General features: G+C 46.4%; 1 protein-coding gene across 1 annotated transcript in view; it reads right to left on the bottom strand.

The window, feature by feature from the left end:
• Positions 1-4884: 4884 nt before the first annotated feature.
• SCARA3 (scavenger receptor class A, member 3) overlaps positions 4885-24865 on the bottom strand; it is a 46767-nt gene continuing 26786 nt past the window's right edge. Inside the window, exons 4-6 of the mRNA XM_006884925.1 lie at positions 21405-21503; positions 18886-19929; positions 4885-5473 (exon numbers count right to left, since the gene is read on the bottom strand). Of these exons, the coding sequence (XP_006884987.1) occupies positions 5022-5473; positions 18886-19929; positions 21405-21503 (1595 nt within the window). The 3' untranslated portion in view covers positions 4885-5021. The remainder of the gene's footprint in view (positions 5474-18885; positions 19930-21404; positions 21504-24865) is intronic.

The following is a 24865-nucleotide window of genomic DNA, read 5'->3' as shown; positions in this document are numbered from 1 at the left end:
CCTACAGAGCTGCTGGGATTGTGTTAGGTTCTGGGAGTGGCAGCCCCTCACCAGGCCAGCCCTGCCGCACCCCTTGCACTGCTTTCTCTGGAAATCACAGTGTGGTCAGACCCTGTTTTTCAGCTCACTGCTCTTCTCTCATGGCTCTGTTTTGACAGGTGTGTCCAGGGCCGGGAAGCAGGAGCGCCAGCTCAGCATTGGTCAGGGCGGGCAGCAGACCTGTGAGGAAGGGCTGAGACCCTGCCCAGCACCCTTTCCTGCTCAGAGTGTTAGAGGCATTCAAAGGACATGCCCCAGGATTGCAATTTCAAATGGATCCCTTATGTCCTTAGAAGGAGGCCCAGGAGTTACTTGAGGCCTTTGCAAATCTGGTAGAGATGGGGGGTGCTGTCATTCTAATCCAGTAATTAAAATGCACCCCCATAACCTTTTCATGAGTCCCCCGGTGGTAGAAATGATTAAACTCTTGACTAGTATTAACTGGAAAGAGGGTAGTTTGACACTCACCCCTCAACCCCCAGAGGCACTTCAGAAGATTTGGCCATCTGCTTCTGAAAGGTGACATCCTGGAAACCCTACAGGACAGTCAGACTGCACACCGAGGTGACCCAAAGAGAAATGACCTGGGTTGCCTTGACAGTAACGGATTTGGTTTTTTTATTTTTATCATCTCTCAATCTAGGCTCAAATTTTATTGCCCTAGATACTGGCAAGTTCCAGGAAAACAACTGAGCAAACCCAGTTGGAATTACAGGACAGAACACACCCTGTGGTGCCTGAATGAAGTTGAGGCCTGTCCCCTCTTTCATCTTCTGATGAGAAAAATGAAAGATTGGCCAGAGCAAGTTCTGTGTCTAAGGCCCCGATTCTAATGAAGGCACAGCAGGACAGAGGTGTGACTTGTTCAAGTTTCCTGTCCACTGAGGGGCTTCCGTCATGGTGTCTGACTAACCACACCATATTGTCCGCTTTGTAAAGTGTGTGCACAAAACACCCAACAATTCATAGCTCCTGCTACACGTGTATGACTTTCACTTTATGGCACCGTTTACCTCCCTTTGTCAGTTCAGTGGATTTCCAGCCGTCTGAAGGGCCATACTTGTTATTATTGGGTGCTGTCAAGATGAATACAACTCGTAGTGACCCTGTGACAACAGATCTGAGCCCTGTCCTATCCTGTGCCATCCTCATCATCTCTTACACACTCTAGCCCATTGCTGCAGTCACCATGTCAAACCACCTGGTCAAGGGCCTTCTTCTCTTTCAGCACCTCGGCACCTTTCCAAACATAATTCCCTTTCTTAGCAATAACCTTCTCCTAACAACATGCCCAAAGTATGCAAGACAAATCTTTGCCATCTTTGACTCCAAGGAGCACTCTGACTGTGCCTTCTCTAAGACATACTTGTTCTTTTGGCAGTCCATGGGATATTCAATATTCTTCTCCAACACCATAGGTCAGAGGCATCAATTCTTCTGTCATCGTTAGTCATTGTCCAGCTTGCATAGCAAGTAACTGAAAAGACTGAGGCCTGACTCAGGCATACCTTAGTCCTTAAACTGACATCATTGCTCCTAAGTAATTTGAAGAGGTCCTTGACAACAGACGTTCCCAGGGCAAAATGTTTCCTGATCTCCTGACTGCTAGTACCAAGTGCATTTATTATAGATCCAAGTAAGATGAAGTCATTGACAATTTCAATCTTCTCTCCATCTATTGTGATATTGTCTTGGCCTTTTGGCTAAGATCAGGTGTAGTGCAGTGCGTCAATGCTAAAGAGCATGAGACAGAGAGAGGTGGTGATGTTTCCCAGAGAAGATGCAGCAGGAGCTGCTCAGTGGTCATAACTAGTAAGGTGGTGTGAGACCTGAGTTAGCACAGCCAGAGACACAAGAAACTACACTGTCCATGAAGCCAAAGGCCCAAGCTTCCATCCCAGGTGTGACTCAAACCCCTCAACCTTACTTAATCTTGGGGTTACCGCTTAGAAAATACAGAGGTTTAACAGATGACTCATCAGTCTTCCCTGACTCTTAACAATTCAGGAGTATGAGGGGGCAGAGCTCATGTTAGGGTCACCCAACTGCAGAGGAGCGTGGCTAATGCCCACTGGGATTCAAACAGCCCTGAGTCCTTAAGGACCATAACAAGAATCAATGGCAGATTCTTAGAGCGGGGTAAACATTTTTAGGCAATTGGCAAAGGGCATCATCTCCCTTAATCTTCCCATCAACCCAATGGCGTAGGTACAGTTATATAATTCCATCTGACTGAGGAAGGAATAGAAACACAGAGAGACTTCCTAGCATTCCTAAGTTTTTGCTGATTAAGTGGTGGAACAAAGTCTTAACACAAAGCTATATTTAAAAACCTCACTATTTACATGATGTAGCATCAATGACTCCAAACCTCAGTTTTCTCACTTATTGAGGATAAGATGAGTTTCTACATCCTACAGTTGCAGTGAGGATGAGATGGATGGATATATGTAAAATACTCAGCACGGTGTCCTGTTGCGTAGTAGTCGCTTAATCATGTTGCTGTTGTTGTGTTTATTCTAACAAGGATTCTTATTCTCCACTTTCTCCATTGCCACTCACGGGTTACCTTGCCAGATACACTCACACTCTAGCTCTTGTGTCTTTATCTCTGTCACACAGCCCTCTCCCACCCCTTCCCTCCTGTCCTGCAGGGTTGCTATGAGTCCAGAGAATTTACTGGGTCATAAAAGTCAGCACCCCATACAGAGCCCCTCCCCTGTGCACCTGCTTCCCGTAGCTGCCTGGATGACTCCCCGCTGACCCTGCTCTTCTCCTTCACTTCCTGTAGCCCCAGCGAGTCAGCCCCTCTGGGCAGCTATGACCTGGTCATTCTGCCTTTTGTTGTTTTATCTCCTTATCTTAGAGACAAAAGGGAAGAGAAGCTAGAGTTTTCACGGAGGTGTCCAGACCTGGGCTGTTTTCCAGAGCCATGTTAATGGGAGTTATAGGTCCACATAACTAAAGACTAAGGTACATGATATTTTCAATTGCTCCCTGTAATTAAAAGGTGCACAGTGAAGAAGGAAGAACAAAGTAGTGCCTTTCAGTAGTGGGGTTGATAAAAAGCACTGGATATACCACAGACTTCCAAAGAGAGCACACAATCTGTCTTGGAAGTGCCACCAGGGTGTTCCTGAGAGGCAAGGATGGCGACACTCTGGCTCACGTATTTTGAATATGTTGTCAGGAAGGGCCAGGCCTTGGAAAAAGATCTCATGCTGGGAAAGGCAGAGGGTCAGTGAAAAGGAGAAAGAGCCTCGATGAGATGGATCAACACAGAGGCTGTTAATAATGGATTCTGGCACTGTGAAGATGGAGGGGTTGGCGCAGGACGTGGCAAGGCTCCAATCACACAGCGTAGCTGTGAGTCAGCACATAACAACAACAACAAGCTGGGCGGGCCATAGATAAAGTCATGCTGCCCCTCACTTGGCTGCTGTTCTGTAGTTTTAATTCCTTCTGGGAATTCCTGTTTGCTAGTGGCTTCCACATGGCCACTACATTTCAAGCAGAGATCGATTTTTTATCTGAATTTGGGGCCGGAGACTTGCTCCCAGGCTCCACAGTATGACTGATACCTAGGGAACCTACCTTCATTGGGTTTCCTTCAAAGTTAGTAAGATAAAGAATCTGTGAAGGCATCAGCCTCCCCTCTCCCATCCACTGGCAGAAAAGACTAGAAGATACCACCATCATAGAAACAATTCTTTATTGAGTCAGTAATACTATGCTGTATACCATATGCAGTCAAGAGAATTACATAGCAATGAGGGTGGGTACGTGATGCAAACCAGTTGCATATGTATTACAACAACGAAGGTAGCATAAAGGTTTTTTTGAACTGCAGGCTCATTGTTGAATTTGTGTTGGGGTGAAGACAGCTCAGGGTGTGTTCTGAATCTGAACATAAAGATAGAGCAGCTTTAGAGGAAGCAATGCCCTCAGGCCTTCACCTGCCATGGGAGCTTCCTCCACTCCTTTGTGCATAAAGTCTGAGGTGTTGATGTCGAGGGAGATCTTGTGGCGTTCAGGTCCTTTCTGGTGAGGCCTCCTCCCTCATCCTGCTGCTTGTGCAGAGGACTCGGGCCATTCTGGGCCGGGCTAGGGAGAGGCCAGCATTCAGCTGTGGCAGGAGGAGCCCAGGCACTGGGTGTGGAGAGCCACTCCATGATCAGGAACTAGCATCCTGGAGCCTGAGCTTCCTCAATGCCCATGTGGGGCAGTGCAGAGAGCCCCAGAGGTGAGGCACCACAAGTTCATCTTTGCTTCCCTCCTTTTCTTGGTGCTGGGTGCCACTTTGGTAAGATGTTCCAGGGTCTGGATATTCTCCCTGTGCCAGTGAAAACCTTGCTTGGATTTCTCATGGACTGCTCCTGAGAGAGAAAATGCTGGACTTGTCAGGGGTGCCATGTGCACATGCACTGGGCCTGAGAATGTCCGGCCAGCTTGGGTCTCAGTGTTTCAGGTGAGGCAGGAGACTGCTCCCAGGCACCCAGACCCTCAGGGCAGGGACCTGCCAGCAACAAATCTACCTGGTCCATTGATTTTAATTATTACCTCCTGGCAAAGTTTTTCTGGTTCTTTTAAACAATGGGAACCCCACGAAGCTGCTGACTGGACAGGTGAGGAAATATTGGGAATAGTGGGGTCTGTCACAGATTCTGGGATAGATTCTAGCTCCCCTCCTCCTCCTCGAGACAGCCACCTCCCAGATGGGCTCCGTCATAGATTTGGTGGTCATCTTCTGTTGCCTTCTCCTCCTGCCCTGCCAAGCGACCCCAGTCGGCCCCCCTGACCTGCAGGGAAATGCACATGTGCTGGTGGGGGGCCCTGCTTCTCTATGGAGCCCAAAGTTTCAGAGTTAGCCTTGGAGGACTCCCAACTGAGATCAAAGGACCACGGCTGTCTCCGGGTGAAGCTTTGCGGCTCATGCCTCGTTCCTCTCATTCTGCATGGCAGTGTCCTGGACTTGTCCCTTCTCAGTAGGAACGCTGGCTCCCAGGTGGACCTGGAGGTCCGGGAAGGCCGGGGGGACCCTGGATCCCTGGTTCACCCTTAAGGCCCATGGCTCCCCGCTGGCCTGGAGACCCTGTTTTCCCTGCAATCCCTGGTTTACCCTGAGGCCCTGGGGGCCCCTCTGGCCCTGGGGGTCCTTCTGGGCCTGGGGGTCCCACATCCCCTTTGGGGCCTGGCTGTCCTCTTGGCCCTCCAGTTCCAAAACTGCCTTTTGAACCTTTGAAGCCTGGGACACCTCGAAGGCCAACTGGTCCACGTTCTCCCACAGGTCCTGGCTCCCCAGATGGCCCCTGAGGCCCCTGGGGCCCAGGGGGGCCCAAGGTGCCTGGGTCTCCTTTTGGTCCTCTGCTGCCACCAGGCCCTTTCACGCCCATGTCACCTTTGAGTCCTCTTGGTCCTGGAGGGCCGGGGACACCTAGGGTTGGAAAGAGGAAAGGAGAGGTCATTCTATGGGGGGCTGATTTTCTCAGAGAAAGAGTGGGATACAGTCACAGCCCTAGGGTCACAGTGAGGCAAAGACCAAGCTTTGTACTGCTCAGTTTTTGGAGACTTGGTCAATTCCTTGACTCTTCTATGTCAGCTTTGTCATCTGTGAAGTGAGGAGCAAATACTTGCCTGGTGAGAAGATTCCCTGTGATAACACGTACAAAGTGTTCAGCATTAGGCCTGGCACACCATGTAAATGCAACAAAGAAGCACCCATTATTCTAACTCCAAAGCTTGTCCATGCTACACACATGTTATTGAGTTGGGGACTAAGAAAGCTGGACCACGCTGGGAAAAGGCAAATGGTGTCCAGCACTGTCTTTATTGCCATAGAAGCTGGCTTGGCCTGTCCCTCACCTCATGGTCTTTGACTGCTGTATTTATTCACACCCCACTCACAGGCTCTCCCCATGACCACTCAGGCATCTGGAAGCAGAGATAGTTTGTTGACACTGAGTAGAAAACCAAGAAAGCAAAAGTATGAGTATACTTTTCAAGTATACTTTTCAAGAAAGGAAAGTATGAGATGGTAACTAGGGTCTGAGTATGTGGGATACAACAGCTCACAGAGAGGGCAATTCCTCAAAGAAGCCTTTTTGAGCTCTCTAGTCTCTCTGGTGGCCAACTGGCAAGAAGCTGCTTTGCAATTATGAGGGCACTTAGTTCGAGGCCACCAGCCGCTCTGCGGGAGAAGCCTGGGCAAGCTCCTGCCATGCAATTAACTGTCTCTGAAAACCCCCTGGAAGGTCAGCTATGGGTTGGTTCTGATTCTATAGTACACAACAACAACAACAACACTCTCTTCTTTAAGCTCATGTGGCTACTACTTCCATTTATTTAACACAGAGAAAGAGAAGTAAGAGTGCACTGAAAGTAAACTCAAGGTGCTTATCTGTTGGATGCACAAGACTGTGGAGCCTGGACTTAGCCTGGCCTGTGGTAGAGAGCTTAGTATTAGCTGATAGATGGTGATTCTGGTAAGGGAGAAAGAAACTGTCTTTGTTCACAGATGATATGATTGCCTATGCAGAAAATCCCAAGGCCTTGTAGGGGAAAAAAAATGAAATAAACAATTATAGATAGCAAGATACAAGATTGAGAAAAAGTCCACTGCCTTTTTATGTACCAGCAAAGAACAAATGGAATTTGAAATGAAAAACAATACCAGTTATATTAGCTCCCCTCCTCCCATAATTTAAAAGCATGGGTGGAAATGAACAAAAATGATATACAAGATTAATATAAGGAAAATAGAAAAACAAATGAAATAAATAAAACCTATATAAATGGAGAGATAGACTATTTTAATGCATAGCAAGGCAGTGTATAGCTATCAGTTCTTTCCAACTTGGTTTATAGAGTCAATGAAATCCTGGTTTAATCTCTAGCAAGTTCTCTTGTGTCTCTCAACAAACCAAGTTTAATACAGAAATGCAACAAAAGACCTGGAGTTGTCAAAACCATACTGAGGAAGAATAGTATCAGAGGACTAAGACTATGCAAGACCTACTATAGAGAGCTACAGTGATTGAGACAGGCTGGGTTTGGGGAATGAGTGGACAAATACATTGTTGTTGGTGGGTGCCACTGACTCAGAGCCGACCCATAGTCGATCCCCCAGAGGGATTTCAAAGGCAGTTAATCACACAGGGGGAGACTGACCATCCTTCTCTCACAGAGCAGCTGGTGGATTTGAACCACGGGCCTTCAGGATTGCAACGCGGCTTCTTACCACTAGACCACCAGAGCTCCCTGAAAAATGGGTTAGTAGGACAGAATAGAGAGACCAGAGATAATACAGCACAAATACAGCCCATCGATCTTTGACAAAGGTACAAAGAATCTTTAGCAAAGGTGCATACAATCCAGTAGAGAGAGGAGAATCTTTTCAACAAATTGGGTTGGAACAACTTGAAATCTATGTGCAAAAAGAAATAAATCTAGATATAGAGCTTCCATCTTTTACAAAAATGAATTAAAAAAGAATGGGTCCCAAACCTAAATGCAAGAAACAATTCTATACAACTTCTAGATGATGTCACAGGAGAAACTCCAGGTGATCTGGGTTTGGTGAGGGTGACTCACCAAATGGGCATGGACACTGGCTAAGCCGAGGCTCTGGACTAGATGCCTGTGGGAGATAACAAGGTGAAGATCAGATCCTGCCTTCAAGAATCAAATCAAACATCCAAGCCAGAAATTGGACAACTTAATGTCCTTCCGATCAAATAAATCTAAAGGCTAGCCCCTCTCAGCGCTGTACTAATTCTGAATACATACAACCGAATGTAGTTGTCACTCAAGGGATGTGAGATGCAGAGGCAGAGAGAACTGTGCGACCTCCTAAGGATAGTGGTTGTAGAGAACAAGGACTTTAACCATCAGGGGACTGAGGCACAGCATGAATCTGACTTCCTTTGGTGGTTTGGGCAAGTGACCAGCGAGGAGACCTGTTGAGAGCAGTGGACCACAGGGCTGGCCTGAGAGATGAAGCCAAGGGCCCACACCCAGGCCTCTGTGAGACTTGCACTCCTACATCACTCCCCATCTCCCAGGGCAGCTGAAGGTTAAGAGTTTTTGAGATAGAAAGGCATCTACTTTACTGCTGTCCTTAATGAATGCACAGAGACGTGATGTCCACGTGTCTTGGAAAAGTAAGTCTGTAGTGAGTGCCTATCTATAGGATGGCTGACCTGAGAGCGAGAAGGACCCTAGAAGCTGTGATTCCTGAACAACTGAAACAGGGACCCATGTGAGCCTTTCAGACAGCAGGGACCCCGTGTGCTGGGTGAGCAGGGAGCCCTCTGTTTGCCAAAACCCAGCACTGTGGCACCAAGACCCCTTCCCCATCTGATGCAGACTGGTAGCTGGAGATGGTCCTGTAACCGCTACCCTCCTGCCCTCCCCTCCCGCTGCCCCTGCTCTGCTGTTCCCTCTCTCCTTCTCCTTCCTGGGGTATTTCTAAGAGGAACGGAGTGTTAGTGAATATGCTCCTCCAGAATGACCTCAACTGGAAACCAGAGCCCAGGCAGAGTCAGCCCCACCAGAGCCAATAAAAACCTTCAGGCCAGTTCTCTGCCGCTGCCTGCCCATTGCCACCTCCCACTCACCGGGATATGGCCATGCACGGCGCACGTGGCCTGGCAGCAGTCAAGGCTGGAATTCTGTCCGTCATGGGCTGGCCGTGGGCAGAGGGTGGGGCTGGCAGCAGCTTGGCTCCTGAGAAGCCAGGAAGTAGGACCTGTGCTATTATCCACAGCAGGACCCCCAGGAGTGCAACTGCCAGCATCACATGGCACATGGGGTGTCCTCACGGGGACCGCCTCCCCCAGACTGGCAGGACCTGCTGGGAACTGGCAGCATCACGGTGCCTGTCTTCACCCTGACTCTGTTCTTGGAACCTAGGCCAGCTGAGGTTTGGAAAAGCAGCGAGCTATTCAGGGGTGGAAAGGTCCCCAGCGGCTATGTGTGGGTGGCACCAGGAGCACAAAGTGGGAAGTCAGAGAGTAGTGGAGACACACTGCGTGAGTCCCTTCTTTCTGTTGTTATTGTTGTTGTTATGTGCTTTTTGGTTGGAATAAACTCCTACTTGACCCTCTAGTGGGTTCCTGGAGGCTGTAAATTCAAACAAGGGGAGATTGTCCTTCTTTCTCCTGAGAAGCAGCTGGTCGATTCAAACCACTTGCCTTTGGGTTGGCAGTGCAACTCTTTGCCCACTAGACCAGCAGTGCATCCCGTTCTAGGGGTCAGTTTTTCATCATAGAACATGCGAGTTGGGATTCACAGCTTCTAGGGATTCACACTCTTTTCGCTCTCAGATGAGCCATCCTATAGACAGGCAATACAACCTTAGTTTTCCAGCACTCAACTCCTACCTCTTTGACTGCTTTTAACCTGTCCCCTTCTTTTGGCTCTTCATCCACCTACTCTGGGATGTAGGCTCCCCCAGGACTTACTCCAGCTCCCCAGTACTATGTCCTCTCCCCTTTCAGAGGACCTCAACCACTGCTTTGACTTCAATCCTTGTTCTCTGGGTGGATATGGCAGAATCTCTAGCCTCGAGGAAGGAAATGTCTCTACAAGGATGCCCCTCCCGCTCTGTCCCGGGGATCAAAGCCAAAGGCCCCTTTCTTTCTCCCTGGGACCCCTTTCTTTCCTCTGCCATCATCTTCAGTACATGATCTCTCCTCCTGGTCTATCCAGAAGGATAGCAGTTACTTTGAGAGTTTCTGTGTTGTTAGGATGGGACAGTCCTTAGAGGATGACACCGTACTAGATGTAGGGACAGAGAAAAAGAGGAAGACTCTCAACAAGACAGAGTGGTTCAGTCACCGTAGCAACGGGCACGAACACATCAGAGATGGTGAGGATGGTACAGCATGGGACAAAGTTTAGATCTCTCCTTCAGAGGGATGCTATGAATTGTAGTTGACTTAATGCCACTGAACAAGAGTTTTTATGTGAGTGAGAAAGAATTGGACAACGCATAGAGTTAGCACTCTCGGCTGCTAACAGAAAGCTTGGAGGGTTATGTCCTCTCAGAGGCACCTTGGAAAAGAGACCTGGTGATCTACTTTCGGAAATAGTAGTCATTGAAAACCCTGTTGGGCACACATCTACACAGAACTGCCCTGAGTCACACATGATGCCACGGCAACTGATTGCTTGGTATCTGGTTAGAGAAAGAGAAAAGGTAGAAGCATGAAGACCTTTTCTTTTCTCTCCTCCATTCCAATCCCTTCCAGCTTCTAAGGAGAGACAAGGACATGCTCTGTGGCATCCTTTCCTGGGTGGAAGAGGCTGAGCCCCTCACATGCTTCTAGTGCCCTCTGCCACCTTCCATCTCATTCCACCAAGTGCTGAGTGTGACCGGAGTGAGGACTTCCACAATAAAGGTGCCCTTTCATCTATGCTTCCTCGAGTCACAGCTAGCACCACCGTCCTCACCTCTGAGAACTCAGTGGAGTTCACTCAGGGCCTACCTGAATCTCTCAGGCACCAGTGTGGGTCACTAGCATGTTCTTGGGTTACAGACCTAAGTCTTTCTCATTGCCATAGGCTGGTGACAGAGCCCACTTTTTTGGTTTTGGGGTTTTTGTTTATTTGTTTTTCTTGTTGCATACTGTTGAGTCTGATCTGACTGGTACAGGAGGAGATTGTCCTTCTTTCTCCAGCAGAGCATCTGGTGAATTCGAACCGTGCGCCTTCAGGATTGCAGTGCAGTTTCTTGCCACTAGGCCACCAGAGCTCCCAGAGCCCACCTTTTGAGGGATATTTACACTGGTGTTGTAATATCTGGCCCCGGTGTACTTCAGCCTCTGAATTTCTACCTGTGCTGTGCCCTGCCTTCTCTCACCTCCTACAGCTTGGAGATGGGAAGGATAATGAAAGCTGGAAGCAGCCAGCATCTGCAAGCATCTACTGGTCCTGGGAGTCCCTAAATAGTACAAATGGATATTTTTTTGACAGCCATCTAGCAAGCTGGAAGCTTGGCTACACCCAGAAGTGCCTCGGGTGGAAAACGTGGTATTCTATTTCCCCAAAATCAGCTATAAAAACCCTGTGGAGCACAGTTTGACACGCACGAGGTCATCATTAGTTGGATTCAACGCTATGGTAATTTTTTCCCCATGTCACAGGCACAGTGTACACTGAAGCACTGTGTACAGAGCAGGAGAGGGTCATCTGAAGGTCTGCCTCAGGTGGGAAGAGCCTTGCTGACCCTCCCTGAGCCAGTGTGACTCATGCGGTCAGAGCAAGGGAGCTGGGAGGAGGGAGCCGGGTCTGGCTGGAGAAGAAGTCAACAACTTGAGTTCAGTGGTTAGCGAAGAGAGGAAGGAATGTGGATGGAGGCAGACCAAAACTTTCTCCAGAACAGAGTGTCCCTGACACAGCCAACACAAGGATGTCAGTATCGGCAGGGGTAAAGGGCAAAGGAGGAAGGTAACTGTTGCCCGAGCCATGGGAGACACTGAAGACAAAGGAGGAGACGCCAGCCAGCCGGCTGCAGTGGCTGAGGTTCGGTCTTGGGAAGGATGAACCGGGCATGCTGGAGTCCTGGGAAGGCCCATAATTACTGAGGAAGCCTTGGCTGTAATTAAGCAGTGCAGGCCCATTAAGGCTGAGCCACAACTGACTGCATGTCTGGGGCAAGTAGGTGGTCGGCTCCATGCACACCCGAGTGGGGCAGCGTGGGGGTGGGCAGAAGTGCACATTCTCAGAGCACAGCCCTTCCCACCCATGCTCAGGAGAGATCCCAGTGGATCACACAGTCAGAGACAGGCATCCCATTTACAATCCTGGGGATATGGAGACTGACGTGGGGCCCTCTGAGAGTCTGCCTGGTGCAATAGAAGGTATGTGGTCTAGAAATCAGGAGACCACGCTGAATCTCTGCTCTGCTCTTAAATTGAGTGCCTGGGGAAGTTTCTATTCCTCTTTAGACCTCAAACTCACCTCTTCTTAGTAAAAATATTAATGTACATATTCTCAACAACAACAAAATAAAGAAAATAAAAATTATTAGCAAAGACTATTGGGCTAGACTTGGGAAGCTCTGGTAGCTTAGTAGTAAGGCATTACCAACTCAAAGGCTCCAGGTTCAAATCCAACAAATGCTTTGTGGGAGAAAGATGGGCAATTTCTTCCTGTCCATTTTACAACCTCTGAAAACCCGCTGGAGGGTCAGCTATGAGTCAATTCCAACTTTACAGCATACAGAACCACCAGCTCTCAATCCTGAATGCATTGAAATGATGAAAATCCCAGCAAGTATTAGTACTGGGAAAACAATTCCTGTGAGCTCCCACTTCTGTCTACGATGGACCCAGTGTGAGGCATACACATAGTAGTATTGTTAGAAAACATTCTAAACCATCTTTCTGAAGACACTGGAGGAATATCAAGGGCCAAGACCTCAGAGGGAAGGCAGATTCACTGACAGAGCCTGATAGTCTATTCAGCTTTTCCTCACAAGGCATTTCTGTGTAAAAGGTTGGTGGTTAGAACCAGTTCAGAGGTTCTTTGGGAGAAAGTCTTGGTGATCCGCTCCCACAAAGATTACTGTTAAGAAAACCTTATGAATCGTTCTACTCTCCCACACAGGTTCCATATGGGTCAAAATGGACTTGCAGGCACCTAACAGAGGAGTTGTTCTGGTGATGTAATCTGTGAGGCGTTGCACTGCTAACCGAAGGCCATGCCTCTCTGATGGTTCAAATCTACTAGAGGCTATGTGGGAGAGAGAGGACAGTCTCCTCCTGTGTGATTTACAGCTTCCTGAAAACACACTTGTTATTGTTGATGTGTACTATAGAGTCAAACTGACCCACAATGAGCCCTTTAGTGGGTTTTCAGAAGCAGTTGATCTCGTGGGAGGAGATTGCCCATCCTTCTCCCGCAGAGCAGCTGGTGGCCTGGAACCATGTGCCTTCGGGATTGCGGAGCAGCTTCTTACCACTAGCCCACCAGAGCTCCCTTAAGACACACTAGAGGGTCATTTATGAGATGGCTCTGACTGCATGGCAATGAGTTATTGATTCTGGGTTCTCTTTTTTAATTGCTATCAGCAAAATTAGAAGCCAAATGAAACACTGCAGCTATTAGACTGAGAAGCTAAGTGGAGCTTCCAGCAGCTTCAGAGAGTGGACACAAAACTGGAGTTCAGGGAGACCGAGGCACTGCGGATCTAGGTAAAACCAGAACTGTGTGTGCCTCTATCCTAAGGAACGTGTAGCAGGGATTCTGAGCAGAGAAGGGGTAGCCTTGTAGTACTAGGGCACAAGAACAAAAGTTCAAGGGCAGACAAAGTGGCAGAGCACAGGTAAACACCCCTCTGGAGCTGTGTCCTAGAAGTCAGGCTGGAGGTCAAGTCTCAGGAAGCGCTCTCCCGTCCCTACCTGGAAATGCCAGCAGCAGCTTTTCTGGACAGTGAATGTTCCTATCAACTGCCTTCTCTGCTCAACAAGCAAATCTACTACCTTCCCACTGTAGGCAGTGATGACTGCCGCAACCTAGTAGGTCTAAATGAGGGAATGCTGTGACATTTTCTGCTTTTTCCTTTTAGACATGTAAACTTTTTCACCCTTTAGGTGCAGGAATAAAATGGAAGGTGGTGCTTTCTGCCCGAGCTTGCACGTGTAACCTTTCTAGTGCTCTTGACCCTCCCCCACTTCTGCACTCTGTTCATGCTTCATTTAGTCCTGCACTCACTGAACAAATACTTCTTAGAATCTCTGACAAGCTGGGTACTCGGTTGGATATTGATGAGTAAGGCAAGGGCCCTGCCATTGTGCAATTTAGATTCATAATGACTTCTCTCTCCTTTGTTAAGTTACTAAAAATGGATTGACACAGTGCCTATGGCAATGGGTTCAGGTATGTCAGAGATAATGAGGATTGGACTAGGATTGGACAAGGTTCAGAATTTGCTATGGGACACAGTTAACTCTTGAAGGTACAAAACAATGACAACAGAGTTGATTCTAACAAAAGGCCCCTCGTGTGTCAGACTAAACTGTGCCCTAAAGTGTTTTCAATGTATATGGAAATGAAGCAGTAGATTGCAAGGCCTTTCATTTGAGATACCTCTGGGTGGACTGGAACCTACAACCTTTAGTTAGCAGCTGAGCGTGTTAACTGCACCACCCATGGAACCCAATCCTTTATAGTAAAAGATCCACTTACATTTCACAAAAACTTATTCATACCTATTGCTACTTCTGATCCTCACAACTACACCAGTGAAATAAACAAGGCTGGCATCAATAATCCTATTTGTGGTTGAAGAGACTGAGCTGTAAATAGTCAAAAAGCCTTCCCCAAAGCCGCTGAGTTCATGTGTATTATGAAGACGGTTGTTGTTATGTGCCATTGAGTCAAATTGACTGATGGTTGACCCTCTGGCAGATTTCAGAGACAACAAATTGCACAGGAGATTCCCTAATCTTCCTCCTTCAGAGCAGCTGCTGGATTTGAACCACTTGCCTTTGAGTTGGCAGCACAACTCTTTACCCACTAGGCAACCAGAGCTCCCGATGATGTCTGTCATGTCTCTAATTCCCAAAGAATAGTCCTAGCGTAGACACTGTCTAGCACAGACACGAATAATTATCCTACAGAGAAAGAAGAGGTAAATGCTGTAGGAGAGATGCAAACATCAAGAATTGTACATAGTTTCTATTGAGAAAATGAAAGGTCCGAATAAATCACAGAGCTAGAAGAGGTCTCAGGGATCAGCTACTCTAACCCTTTCATTTACAGGTGAAAATAAAAAAGAACACTAAAGGAGGCCTGGAGATGCGTATTCTGCCTAAAGACCGACAGAAATTAGAAGGCAGGATCCTTTCTCCTGCAGCTTAATAGTCTCAGCAGCTCTCTGGTCAGCTCTTGGCACCATCCACTTTGACTAAGGCCAGTCCTGTCCTTCTCTTTTTATTCAAGAAAGACACTTGGCTCTGGCCTTCAGAAGACCTCACTTCTAGCTCCAGCATCAGAGTCTGTCAACACCTGTCTGTGAGTGAATGAATGAGTATTTGTCCTTCCAGGATGAAGCAATTTTCTCTCAGATGTGAGCGATTTTACATGTGGCGACTTTAATGACCAGCAGGGATGTTGACCAAAGAAACGATTTAAGCAGATGTGCTAGAGTTCAAGCCAAGAATCAGATGGTGCACAAACAGATGCGCACCTGGGCTCTGAAGTAAAGCTGAAGCTCTTCCATGACAACTCTGCCATTATCAGAAGGGACAAATGTAAAGTCCCATGACTACTGCTGGGTCCTCCTTAGAATGAGGACATAAACGGTTCCCTTGCTAACACCTCTGCTACCGTCTCCTTGTCTTCCCCTCTCCACTTTGCACCCTATACTTGAGCACCTGAGCAGGGATGTCCTTGGGGTACTTGTGTGCTCATACACCCAGCGTCTCCCTTTCTGGCTTCACACTGGATGTGTGGGTCTCAGACACATGGTAAGGACTCAGGACTTTAAATCCTAGTGTGATTTTTCAGTAACCAGTTTGTCTCAAACTCTTGTTGACTTTCTTTCGTTGTCATTGAACATGTCACTACTGCCGCCACCAGGGCCTAATTTTTCCTTTATATTAATCCTCAAGCTGAGTCCTCCAGGCTATGCCTCTGAAATGAAGACAGCAACACAGGCCTCATGTGCTCTACAAGGGTGAGTGTGAGGTTCAATTAGAAAAAAAGAGAGATTGTGTGAATGGGCTTTGTCATCAAGAAAGTTTTGTGTTTCTCTTATTCTTTGGTTGAAAATAGCAAAAACATAGTATTTCCAGAGCAAGAACTATGAGAATTATCTAATAATACCCTTCACCAAGCACTGCGACCTAGAAGGTACTGACATATACAATATAGGAGAAAGGCGGTGGGGAGGTTTCAGTTACCACAGAAACAAACACTCACGAGCTGGTTTAACTGAAAAAATTCTAACAATAGGCAAACAGGACTGGATCTTTCCCCCAACAAATTTATATTAAAACGGGGGGAAAATTAGCCTGGTGGCAACAAAGATGCTCAGTGACATAAAATGAAGTTAACAAAGGGTTTGGGACTAAATGAATAAAGCAAATTAGGGAATGAGAGAGGTAGCCCCAAGGCCGAGCTCTGAGGAAAAAGCAGAGATATCAAGGATGACGGGGTTGCTCTCCTTCCACTAAAAGGCTTCCTCTCGCACTCCTTGCATGATTGGGCCCAGATGTTTGGCCTCGCAAATGTTAACTTCAGGTTCTGGACCTTCCAAATCTCAATCGCTACTTACTCTAGTTCCTAGAACAAGCATCTTCCCACAAAGACACACACTTCACGGAGAACAGTCCGGGGAACCTAGGTGAAGGCATCCAAATTCTGGATTAAGAGGCATTTTGGATCTTTTCTAGGAAGAAAACGGTTGGAAAGACAGAGTGGATAGCTTGTAGAGAAGGCCTGGCATGAGAAGGGTGTTGGTCAGCACAGAGTCAGCTCTGGCTCACGGGGACCACACATGTAACAGAATGAAGGTGGCCCGGTCCTACACCATCAAGACTGCTGCTTCATCTGAGACCATAGAATGAGAAGAGACCTTTATCTCAGCACGAAATACTTATACTCAGAAGTCACAGTGCATTGCGAGTAACTAAAGGAGTGCATCAAATACAACTCACTTGTAAGGTAGAATCCAAGAGCAAATTGGGGGAGAGTTGGCTCCAGGTGAGAAAGAGGTTAATCCATTGTTGGGGAACTAAGTAGCAGGTGGCTTAATGCATAGCTTGTTGCATATCAACTGAAAGGATGGCAGTTCGAATTCACTAGCTGCTCTAGTTGGAGAGAGGTGGGCCGTATCCTCCTATGAAGATTTACAGTCTTGGAAATCCAGTGGAGGCTTGGGCCATGAGTCAGAATTGACTTGAACACAGTGGGTTTAAACAGGAGCAGATGAAGCGGCACTAGGATGCCTATCCTGTCACCAAGGCACACACTGTATTCACTTAGAGGCTCTTGTTAAAGGACAGGTGTTTATGTGACTTTGGAGGAGAAGGCCAGTCAGAACAGTTTAGAATTTTCTTTTTTAACTTTAAATTTCAAATTTCAATCCTGTGCTAACATCTTTCTAGTTCGGTGACTTGCTGAACCTCATTTAATATCCAGTCCTTCTTCTGCACTGTGAGGGTCAAAGCTGCAGAGGTGTGTGTGTTAACGATGATGTGTGTGTTACCCAGTCTCTGGGGGAGGTCTTTGCATGAATCATCCTCTCCACTGGAACTGCTCTGCTCACCCATCCCGTTCTCCTGCCCCTGAGCTTCTCCTCCTCACCTTTCAGGCCTCAGTTTCATTATCACTTGATCATCTTACAGAAATGCTCCTAATTGCTTCCTTATCAATGTAATGAGATTGTCTCTTTTCTTACTCCTTCCCTTCCACCAGTCTAGTGCCTACCACACAGGAGGAGTTCATCATAGTTCTTGAGTAGATTAATAGACTAACTCATAAAATACCTGACAAATTCATGTTGTTAGGTCCTACTGAGTTGGCTTCAACTCATAGAAACTCTGTGTGCACTGGCACTAAGCTCTGCCTGATCCGGCACCATTTTTAGAATAACTTAAGTACAACTGACTGTATTTATGCGACTTGTTGGAGTCGCTGTGCCGTTTCCTCTCTTTGGGGTCTTCTATGTTTCACTGCTTTGTCAGACCATGTCCTTTTAACTTCTGCTTTGCCAACCATGTTTCTCTTCTTAAATTTAAAAAAGTTAAACCTTCTCAACTTTAGAAAAGTGGCCATGATTTAGTCTAGAAAGAAGATAATCATCAACCAAAGAAATAGTGTTTTCTCCACCCTTATGTTTTCAATTTTACTGAGCAGAACTTAAATATCAAGAGATTCCTGCTCCATCTCTTTCCACACAACGTTTTATGTTAATCTCTGAAAGTTGTAAAATATAACTCATGTTGTCTAAACTCTGCTCAATGCCTTGTTAGCTAAAACACAAATCTCATGTGGAGACAGAATTAATGGATCCCTTTCTGTCTTCTCAATTTAAGTGTGAAAGCGATTACCAGGTCTCTTGCTGAGATTAAGTGTGGATGGTGGAGGCATGGGGAGCAATGAGAGGAGAAGAGCGTCATTGTGGTGATGGCCAAGGAGTGGCAGAATGGTTGAGAGCACTAGTAAGAGAGTGGGAGGGGAGAAAACAAGAGGAGATAGTCTGTGGGAAGTAAGAACCAGCTCCCATTGAGTGTTGTCTGACTCACAACAACCCCACAAATGTCAGCATCCAACTATGCTCCATATGTTGTCAGTAGCTGGTTTTTAGACGTTGATGGCCAGGTATCTCCTGCAAGGCACTCTGGGTAAAGTCAAAACTTCAATCTTTTGCTCAGCAGCTCAGCATATTAACTACTTCACCACTCTGGACTCCTCTGAAGCATAAAGTCTTCCTATTTCTCTCTCTGGACACAAATTAAACAAATTTATGCCATTAAAATAAAGATTTGGTGAGCTCTGGTGGCCTAGTGGCAAGAAGTTGCATTGCAATCCCAGAGGAGTGCAGTTCAAATCTACCAGATGCTCTGCTGGAGAAGGAGGGACAATCTCCTCCATTAACAGTCAGATCTGATTCCATGGTACACACACACACACACACACACACACACATTTAAAAAATAATAAAATAAAAATTTGTGGGCCAGGCAAAATCAGGAGCCATAACACCCTTCACTGAAGAGGTTTGCAATTATTTTTCTTATCATTACAAGTTGCCCTAGGCCTTTGCCTAGTAGGATTATTTCCCACCCTGCCCTCAAATCAGTACTTCCGCAGGCGCCCTGGGTCTGAATCTCTCACCTCGTAGGATGGTGACGTTGCGAAGGATTTCTCCGTGCCGCGTGTCCACTGCCTTCATCTCTTCCATGATCATGGAGAGGTTGCGGACGTCGAAGTCCAGCCGGGCACTGAGCAGGCTGAAGCGCTCCCTGAGCAGGTCGGTGGAGCTGAGCATGAGGGAGACCGACTTGTTCAGGTAGTAGAGCTCCTCGGCGTGAGTGTGGAAGCCCAGCGTGCACGAGAGCCGCACGTCGTCCAGGTACTTGAGCATGCTGTGCACGTGGTTGTCGGTGGCATTAATGTTGGTGAAGATGGTGCTGATCTCAATCTCGTGCGAGGCCATGCGCCCTTCCAGGGTCTCAAACCTCTCCACTGTTCTGTTCTGGGCGTAGCGCGTGTGGTACTGCAGGTCATGCATGTTCTCCTCGTGGTCGTCCAGGAAGGACGAGATGTTATCCAGCTGCAGCTGCAAGCCCATGACCTGCAGCACCAGGTCGTGCATGCTCTCAGCATTCTGGCTGATGCGCTGGGAGGAGGCCCCCAGGGTGGTTTGGATGTTCTTGACCACTTCTCCCGTCTTGGTTGAGGTGGCACGGAGGCTGCCGAAGAGCCGGGTGTAGTTCTGCCAGTCGGTGACGATCTTCTGTAGGGTCATGGTCTCCTCATCTGTCTTCCGCTGGATCCCGCTGATCCACTCCGACGTCTGCCCCACGGTAAAGTTGATCTGGTGCACTGCAGCCCTGACGTCATAGCACTCCTGGGCGAGATCCTTCAGAGAGAGGTCCAGGCCTCCCGTGGTGGCCTGCCAGCCTCTCACCTGGGCCAAAAAGAGTCCCAGGGACTGGTTGACCTGGTGGATGGAGAAGGAGCAGTTGCCCATCTCCTGAGTGATCTGACTGCTGGTGGTGGACAGCAGTTCGTGGGCCTGTGAGGTCTGGTCCAGCTGGATCTCCTGGGCCAGAAGCATCTTCTGAATTCCCTCCAGCTCCTCTTGCAGTTTCCTGATCTCCTGCCCCAGCTGCCCGGCCTCATGGCAGAAAGAGCAGTTGCTCACAGCTTTTGGATCTTGGAGAAAGAAATGGATAGGATTTTGAGTTGGAAAGGAGTCAGGGGATAGTGAGCACTACTTTAAACTAAATATTTAAAGCACAGTGAATTGGTAGGTGGCGCCTACCTCTTTGCTTTCCTTCTTGCTATAAAATCCTTCTTGGAGAAGTCTCGCCATCTCCCTGAAATCTCATTTTTACCAAATATCATTTCTATGATTTGAAATATAAAACTGAGGACATTTTATCTTACCACTCAATTTTCAAGAATGTATCGATATAGAATTTTTAATTTGCTAAAGCCACTCTATTTATTTATTTAAAAATTACTTTATTTCTTTAACAATTCCAAATATTTTTATATTATGATATACCCTTACAGTAAATTTACAGAGAAGGGATTCAGGAATTATTTCTCTGTTGTAAATAAGGAAAGAGGCTGCCTAGAGGCTACCCAGCTAGTTAATGAAAGGGGGCACACTGGTGGTCTAATGGTAAGGAGTTGTGCTGCCAATCCAATGGCAAGAGGTTCAAATCCACCAGCTGCTCTGTGGGAGAAACATGGACAATCTTCTCCATGTGATTTACAGCCTGTAAAAACCTGCTAGAAGGTCAGTGATGAGCTGGTTCCAAATTGATGGTACTTAACAGCTATATGAATTTATGAAAGCATCAATTTGCTATTTCATCAGAGAAGATCCTTCCTAAACCCTTTTCTTCTGGCTCCTTCTGCCTCATATCTCTCTGAAAGCTTCCTTGTTAAGCAGAAGACCGGGAATATTGTGATTTGAGGCACACCAAAAGGCAACTACGAATGAAAGTCCGACTTATTTGAAGGTTTTTGGAGGTCTAAAAAAAATATTACTACCTAACTTGGAAGAGAATGGAGAGCACTATGCTAAGTGAACTAATTCAGTGCCATAAGAACAAATACTGTGTAAGACCAATTTTGTAGAAATAGATAACTAGTAAAATGTGTATGAGGATCTAAGGTGGGGAGATTGGGAGCAGAGGTGTGGGGATGGGAGGGGAGGGACAACCATGGGATCGCAGGGTTTGATGGGTGGATGGGGAATACATTGGGGAGGTGAGGGGGATGTGTTATGAGGGACAATGTACACAAACTTTCTTGGTAAACCAGTGTAAAGTTAAAAAAAGATAATTACAAGAAAGAAAAAATAATTTTAGATGCAAGAGGATCCTTTGGGAATGTGTGAGGCTTTGGCTTCCTTCTCTACCTGTGCATTCTGGCTGGGAGTGTCAAGGGCTAGCAGCCATCTGCAGAAACCCTCCCCAAGTTCTGGCAGATCCTCGGATAGTAGCCCACTCAGACTGACAGTTCTTTATCTGAAGGAATCAGGAGCCACAGCTGTCTGTTCCAAGGAAGTTGATGGGGTGTTGCCTTCAGGGCATCATGGCATAGGAAGGGGGGACCCTCACTCCTCCCAGTTATAAAACTTCACAGAATAGAACATTTGGACACAGGACACTTACCCAGTCCTTGGAGATTTTCCTGCATTGACACAAGCTTCTTGTCATAAATGGACTGAGCCAAGGAGATGTCTTCTGAGAGAGAGTCAACCTTCCTGAAAACTAGGGGGAAACGCAGATGAGATGCTGGGACAGGGAGCTAGTGCAGAGGTCATTTCAATCAGCACCTCTGCACCCAAAACCTTTCAACCTTCTTTCTTGAGGCTTCCCAGTGTTAGTAAGGAAAGGTGCTCCTTAAAGCCAGAGTTTAGCATGTACCCCTATAGAAAATAAAACCAAAACCCTTCCCTCACATGGTAGAGATAGCACCAGATTACAGAATTTGTTATTGTTGTTAAGTACCATCGAGTCAGAACCAAGTCATAGCTGATCCTCCAGTGGGTTTTCAGAGGCAAGTACACTGCATAGTGTGAGACTCATCATATTTCTCCCACAGAGCAGCTGGTGGATATGAACTGAGGGTCTTTGGGCTGGTAGTGTAACTCCTTACCACCAACCCACCAAAACTCCCTGATCACAGAATAGAATAGGAAAAATGAAGAAATTTTTAAAAAAGTGTTCTTAGTTCTACCATATAACTGTTAGTAATAGTTTTATGTATTTCTTCTAATCTTATTCACAACCACAATTATTCTACACACACACACACACACACACACACACACACACAACTAATACTACCATCAAGTGGATTCTAACTCATTGAGTTTCTAACCTCCATTGGGTTTCGAAGGCTTTAAATCTCTTGGGAGGAGATTGGCCATCTTTCTCCCATGGAGCCAATGGTGGGTTCAGACCACTGGAGGTACACAGCCTTTGAGTTATAAGAGTACAACTCCCCGCAGAGACTCTGCTCCCCGCAGAGCTTCATATGTACACACACACACACACACACACACACACACACTCACTCTCATTGTGCCTGCTTGAATATTCTATTAGATAAATGGCAGTAAGTGGAATTATGGAATCAAAGGGGTTTGAAGTTCTTGATACAAGTGGTCTCGTTTCCCCAGTGTGGGTCACACTGGTTTACACTCAGCAGCAGCCTCACATCCTGTGGAAGGTGTCAGCGTTGGCCAGTGGAAGGAGCACATGTAGGCACGAGGACTCCTGGCTTCCTCCAGTCACTGCCTAGCTGGGCTGGTCAGTGAGACTAACCATGAGGTGGACTGAATATTGATAAGGGGGGGGGGTCTCGTAGATCTCCTTATAGTCTGGGGAGGGGGGATTAGAACTGCCAATAGAGTGAAGCATTCTATTATCAGATTCTCTTTTCATATTTCAAATTTGTAGGATGACTTTGGACAAGTCATTTAAGCTTTGCGACATTCAATTTAATCATCTTTAGAGAGAATACAGTGCTAAGTGACTATGTGTTGGCTTCAAAAGTGTAATATTTCTAGGTATTTGAGATCTCTGAGTTTTAATTAACATTATAAATCACAGAAGGGATTTAATCTAGGGGAGTTTACTTAATAAACAACTTCAACATGTCGAGACTGCCTAGCAATAGTAATTGCATGCTTTAATATTAGATTAGTGCTTACTGTTTACAAATATTAATCATTCTATTAACTAAGATGCATGCAGGGAACTCAGGTGACATACTCTGTGGGAGGCTGGGCTGTAACCCCAAGGCGATGCCTCTCTGGTGCTTAAAAGCCACCAACAGCTCTGAAGGAGAAAGACAGGGGATCGCCCATGAGATTTTCAGCCTCCTAAAACCCCTCTCTGTGTTAGCAATGACGAGGTTCTGAGTCAATGGAATGACTCTGCGTTTGAGATTTGTATAGATAGAGAACAGAGATGAAGATAGAGTGAATTACCTTGATTTCTAGTCTAATGCTGTCTAAGTTGACCTCTAAGCCAACAGTCAAGGACTCACTAAATATAATGCACCCTGTTCATTTCCTCATTAGTTTGCCTATTTTTCTTACTTTGAAAAAGAAAATAAAAACAACTTGCTGCCATTGGTCAATTCCAACTCAGAGACCCTACAGGGTAGAGCAGAACTGCTCCAGAGAGTGTCCGAGACGGTGGCCTTTACAGAAGGTCTGTCACATCCTCCTCCCTGGTGACTGGTGGGTCCACACTCATGATCATTCAGTTGGCAGCCAGGAGCTTTAACCCTGTGACAGCAGCACTATTTTTTATTTGTTTACTTTTAAAGTAATTTTTAAAATTCACTCTTTTCTTAAAATCTGTTTTAGAATATTATATGCATATATACTTTATAAAGAAATAGATTTATTTTAGAGGTGTGAGCCTATAATCTTTTTAACTTTCCTAACTAGGGAGCCCTTGTTGTCTAGTGGATAGAGTTCCTCTCCTGACTCAAAGGCAGGTAGGTGCTCTACAGGGCAAAGATGGGCAGTCTTCCCCGGAACAATTTATGTGGCCTCTGAAAACCTGCTGTAGGGTCAGCTGTGAGTTGGCTCTGCCTTGAGAAAGAAATATTTAAGATACAGCTTTTCAAACAGAAACTATGGAAGACTTTTACCCATCTACCTCCCAAGTAAATTCTACAACTAATATTTTGCTCTATTTATTTTGTCCCATACCAGTCCCTATGTTGTTGTTGTTATGTGCCATTGAGTCACCTGCGACTCAGTACAAAAGCTCTGAAGCCTGCCCTGTCCTGAGCCAGTCTCACTGACTCCAACACACCTACCCTCATTACCCCAGTTACTGTGTTAATCCATTTCATCCAGGGTCCTGTGCTGTCCCTCCACCCTTCAGAGCATGAAGCCATTCTCCAAGAACTGGTTCCTCCTGGCCACGTGCCACTATAGTATACTCTTTCATCTATCCCTAATTCACTTACTTCTTTTAGGCATTTGAAATAAATATATTTACTCGTGAGGTAGACAATTTTTTAAAGTTCATAAACTATTGTCCTAGTTCTAAAACCGCTGCCTTGCAAGCCAAATCTGGCCCAAGCATCTGTTTTATTGAAACACGGTCAGGCTTATTCATTTATATATTGTGTACAATGGCTGAATTTGATTGTGACAAGAATTCTATGGCCTGAAAAAAAATAGAAAATATTTATTTGCAGACTTTTAAGAAATAGTTTCTTGAATCCTGCTAGAAAGTAAAAGGGCCATGAAAGCAGAGTCTATCTTTTATTAACCAGCATATGCCCAATGTCTAGTACAGTTCGTGTCTTCTGTTGTTGCTAGGTACCAGTGAGTCAACTGCGGCTCACAGATTGAGAACTTGTCCTGTCCTGTGTCATCCTCATGCCCTCCCACAAGCTTGGATCAGTTATTACAGTCACTATGTCTTGGCATTTTATCAGGAGGGGCCAGTCTTTGGAAAAAGTCATCATGCTGGAAGAGGCAGAGGGTTTACAAAAGGAAGAATGACCATCAATGAGATGGAGTGACACAAAGCCTTATCATAGCATGCAAAAATACTTGATTAAATGGATAATTATGAATGATTTTCTATGTCCAGTG

Source organism: Elephantulus edwardii, unplaced genomic scaffold (assembly GCF_000299155.1).
Source record: "Elephantulus edwardii isolate Elephantulus edwardi_28Jun2011 unplaced genomic scaffold, EleEdw1.0 scaffold00038, whole genome shotgun sequence".
NCBI lineage: Eukaryota > Metazoa > Chordata > Mammalia > Macroscelidea > Macroscelididae > Elephantulus > Elephantulus edwardii.
This window is presented reverse-complemented; position numbering and strand designations above follow the sequence as displayed.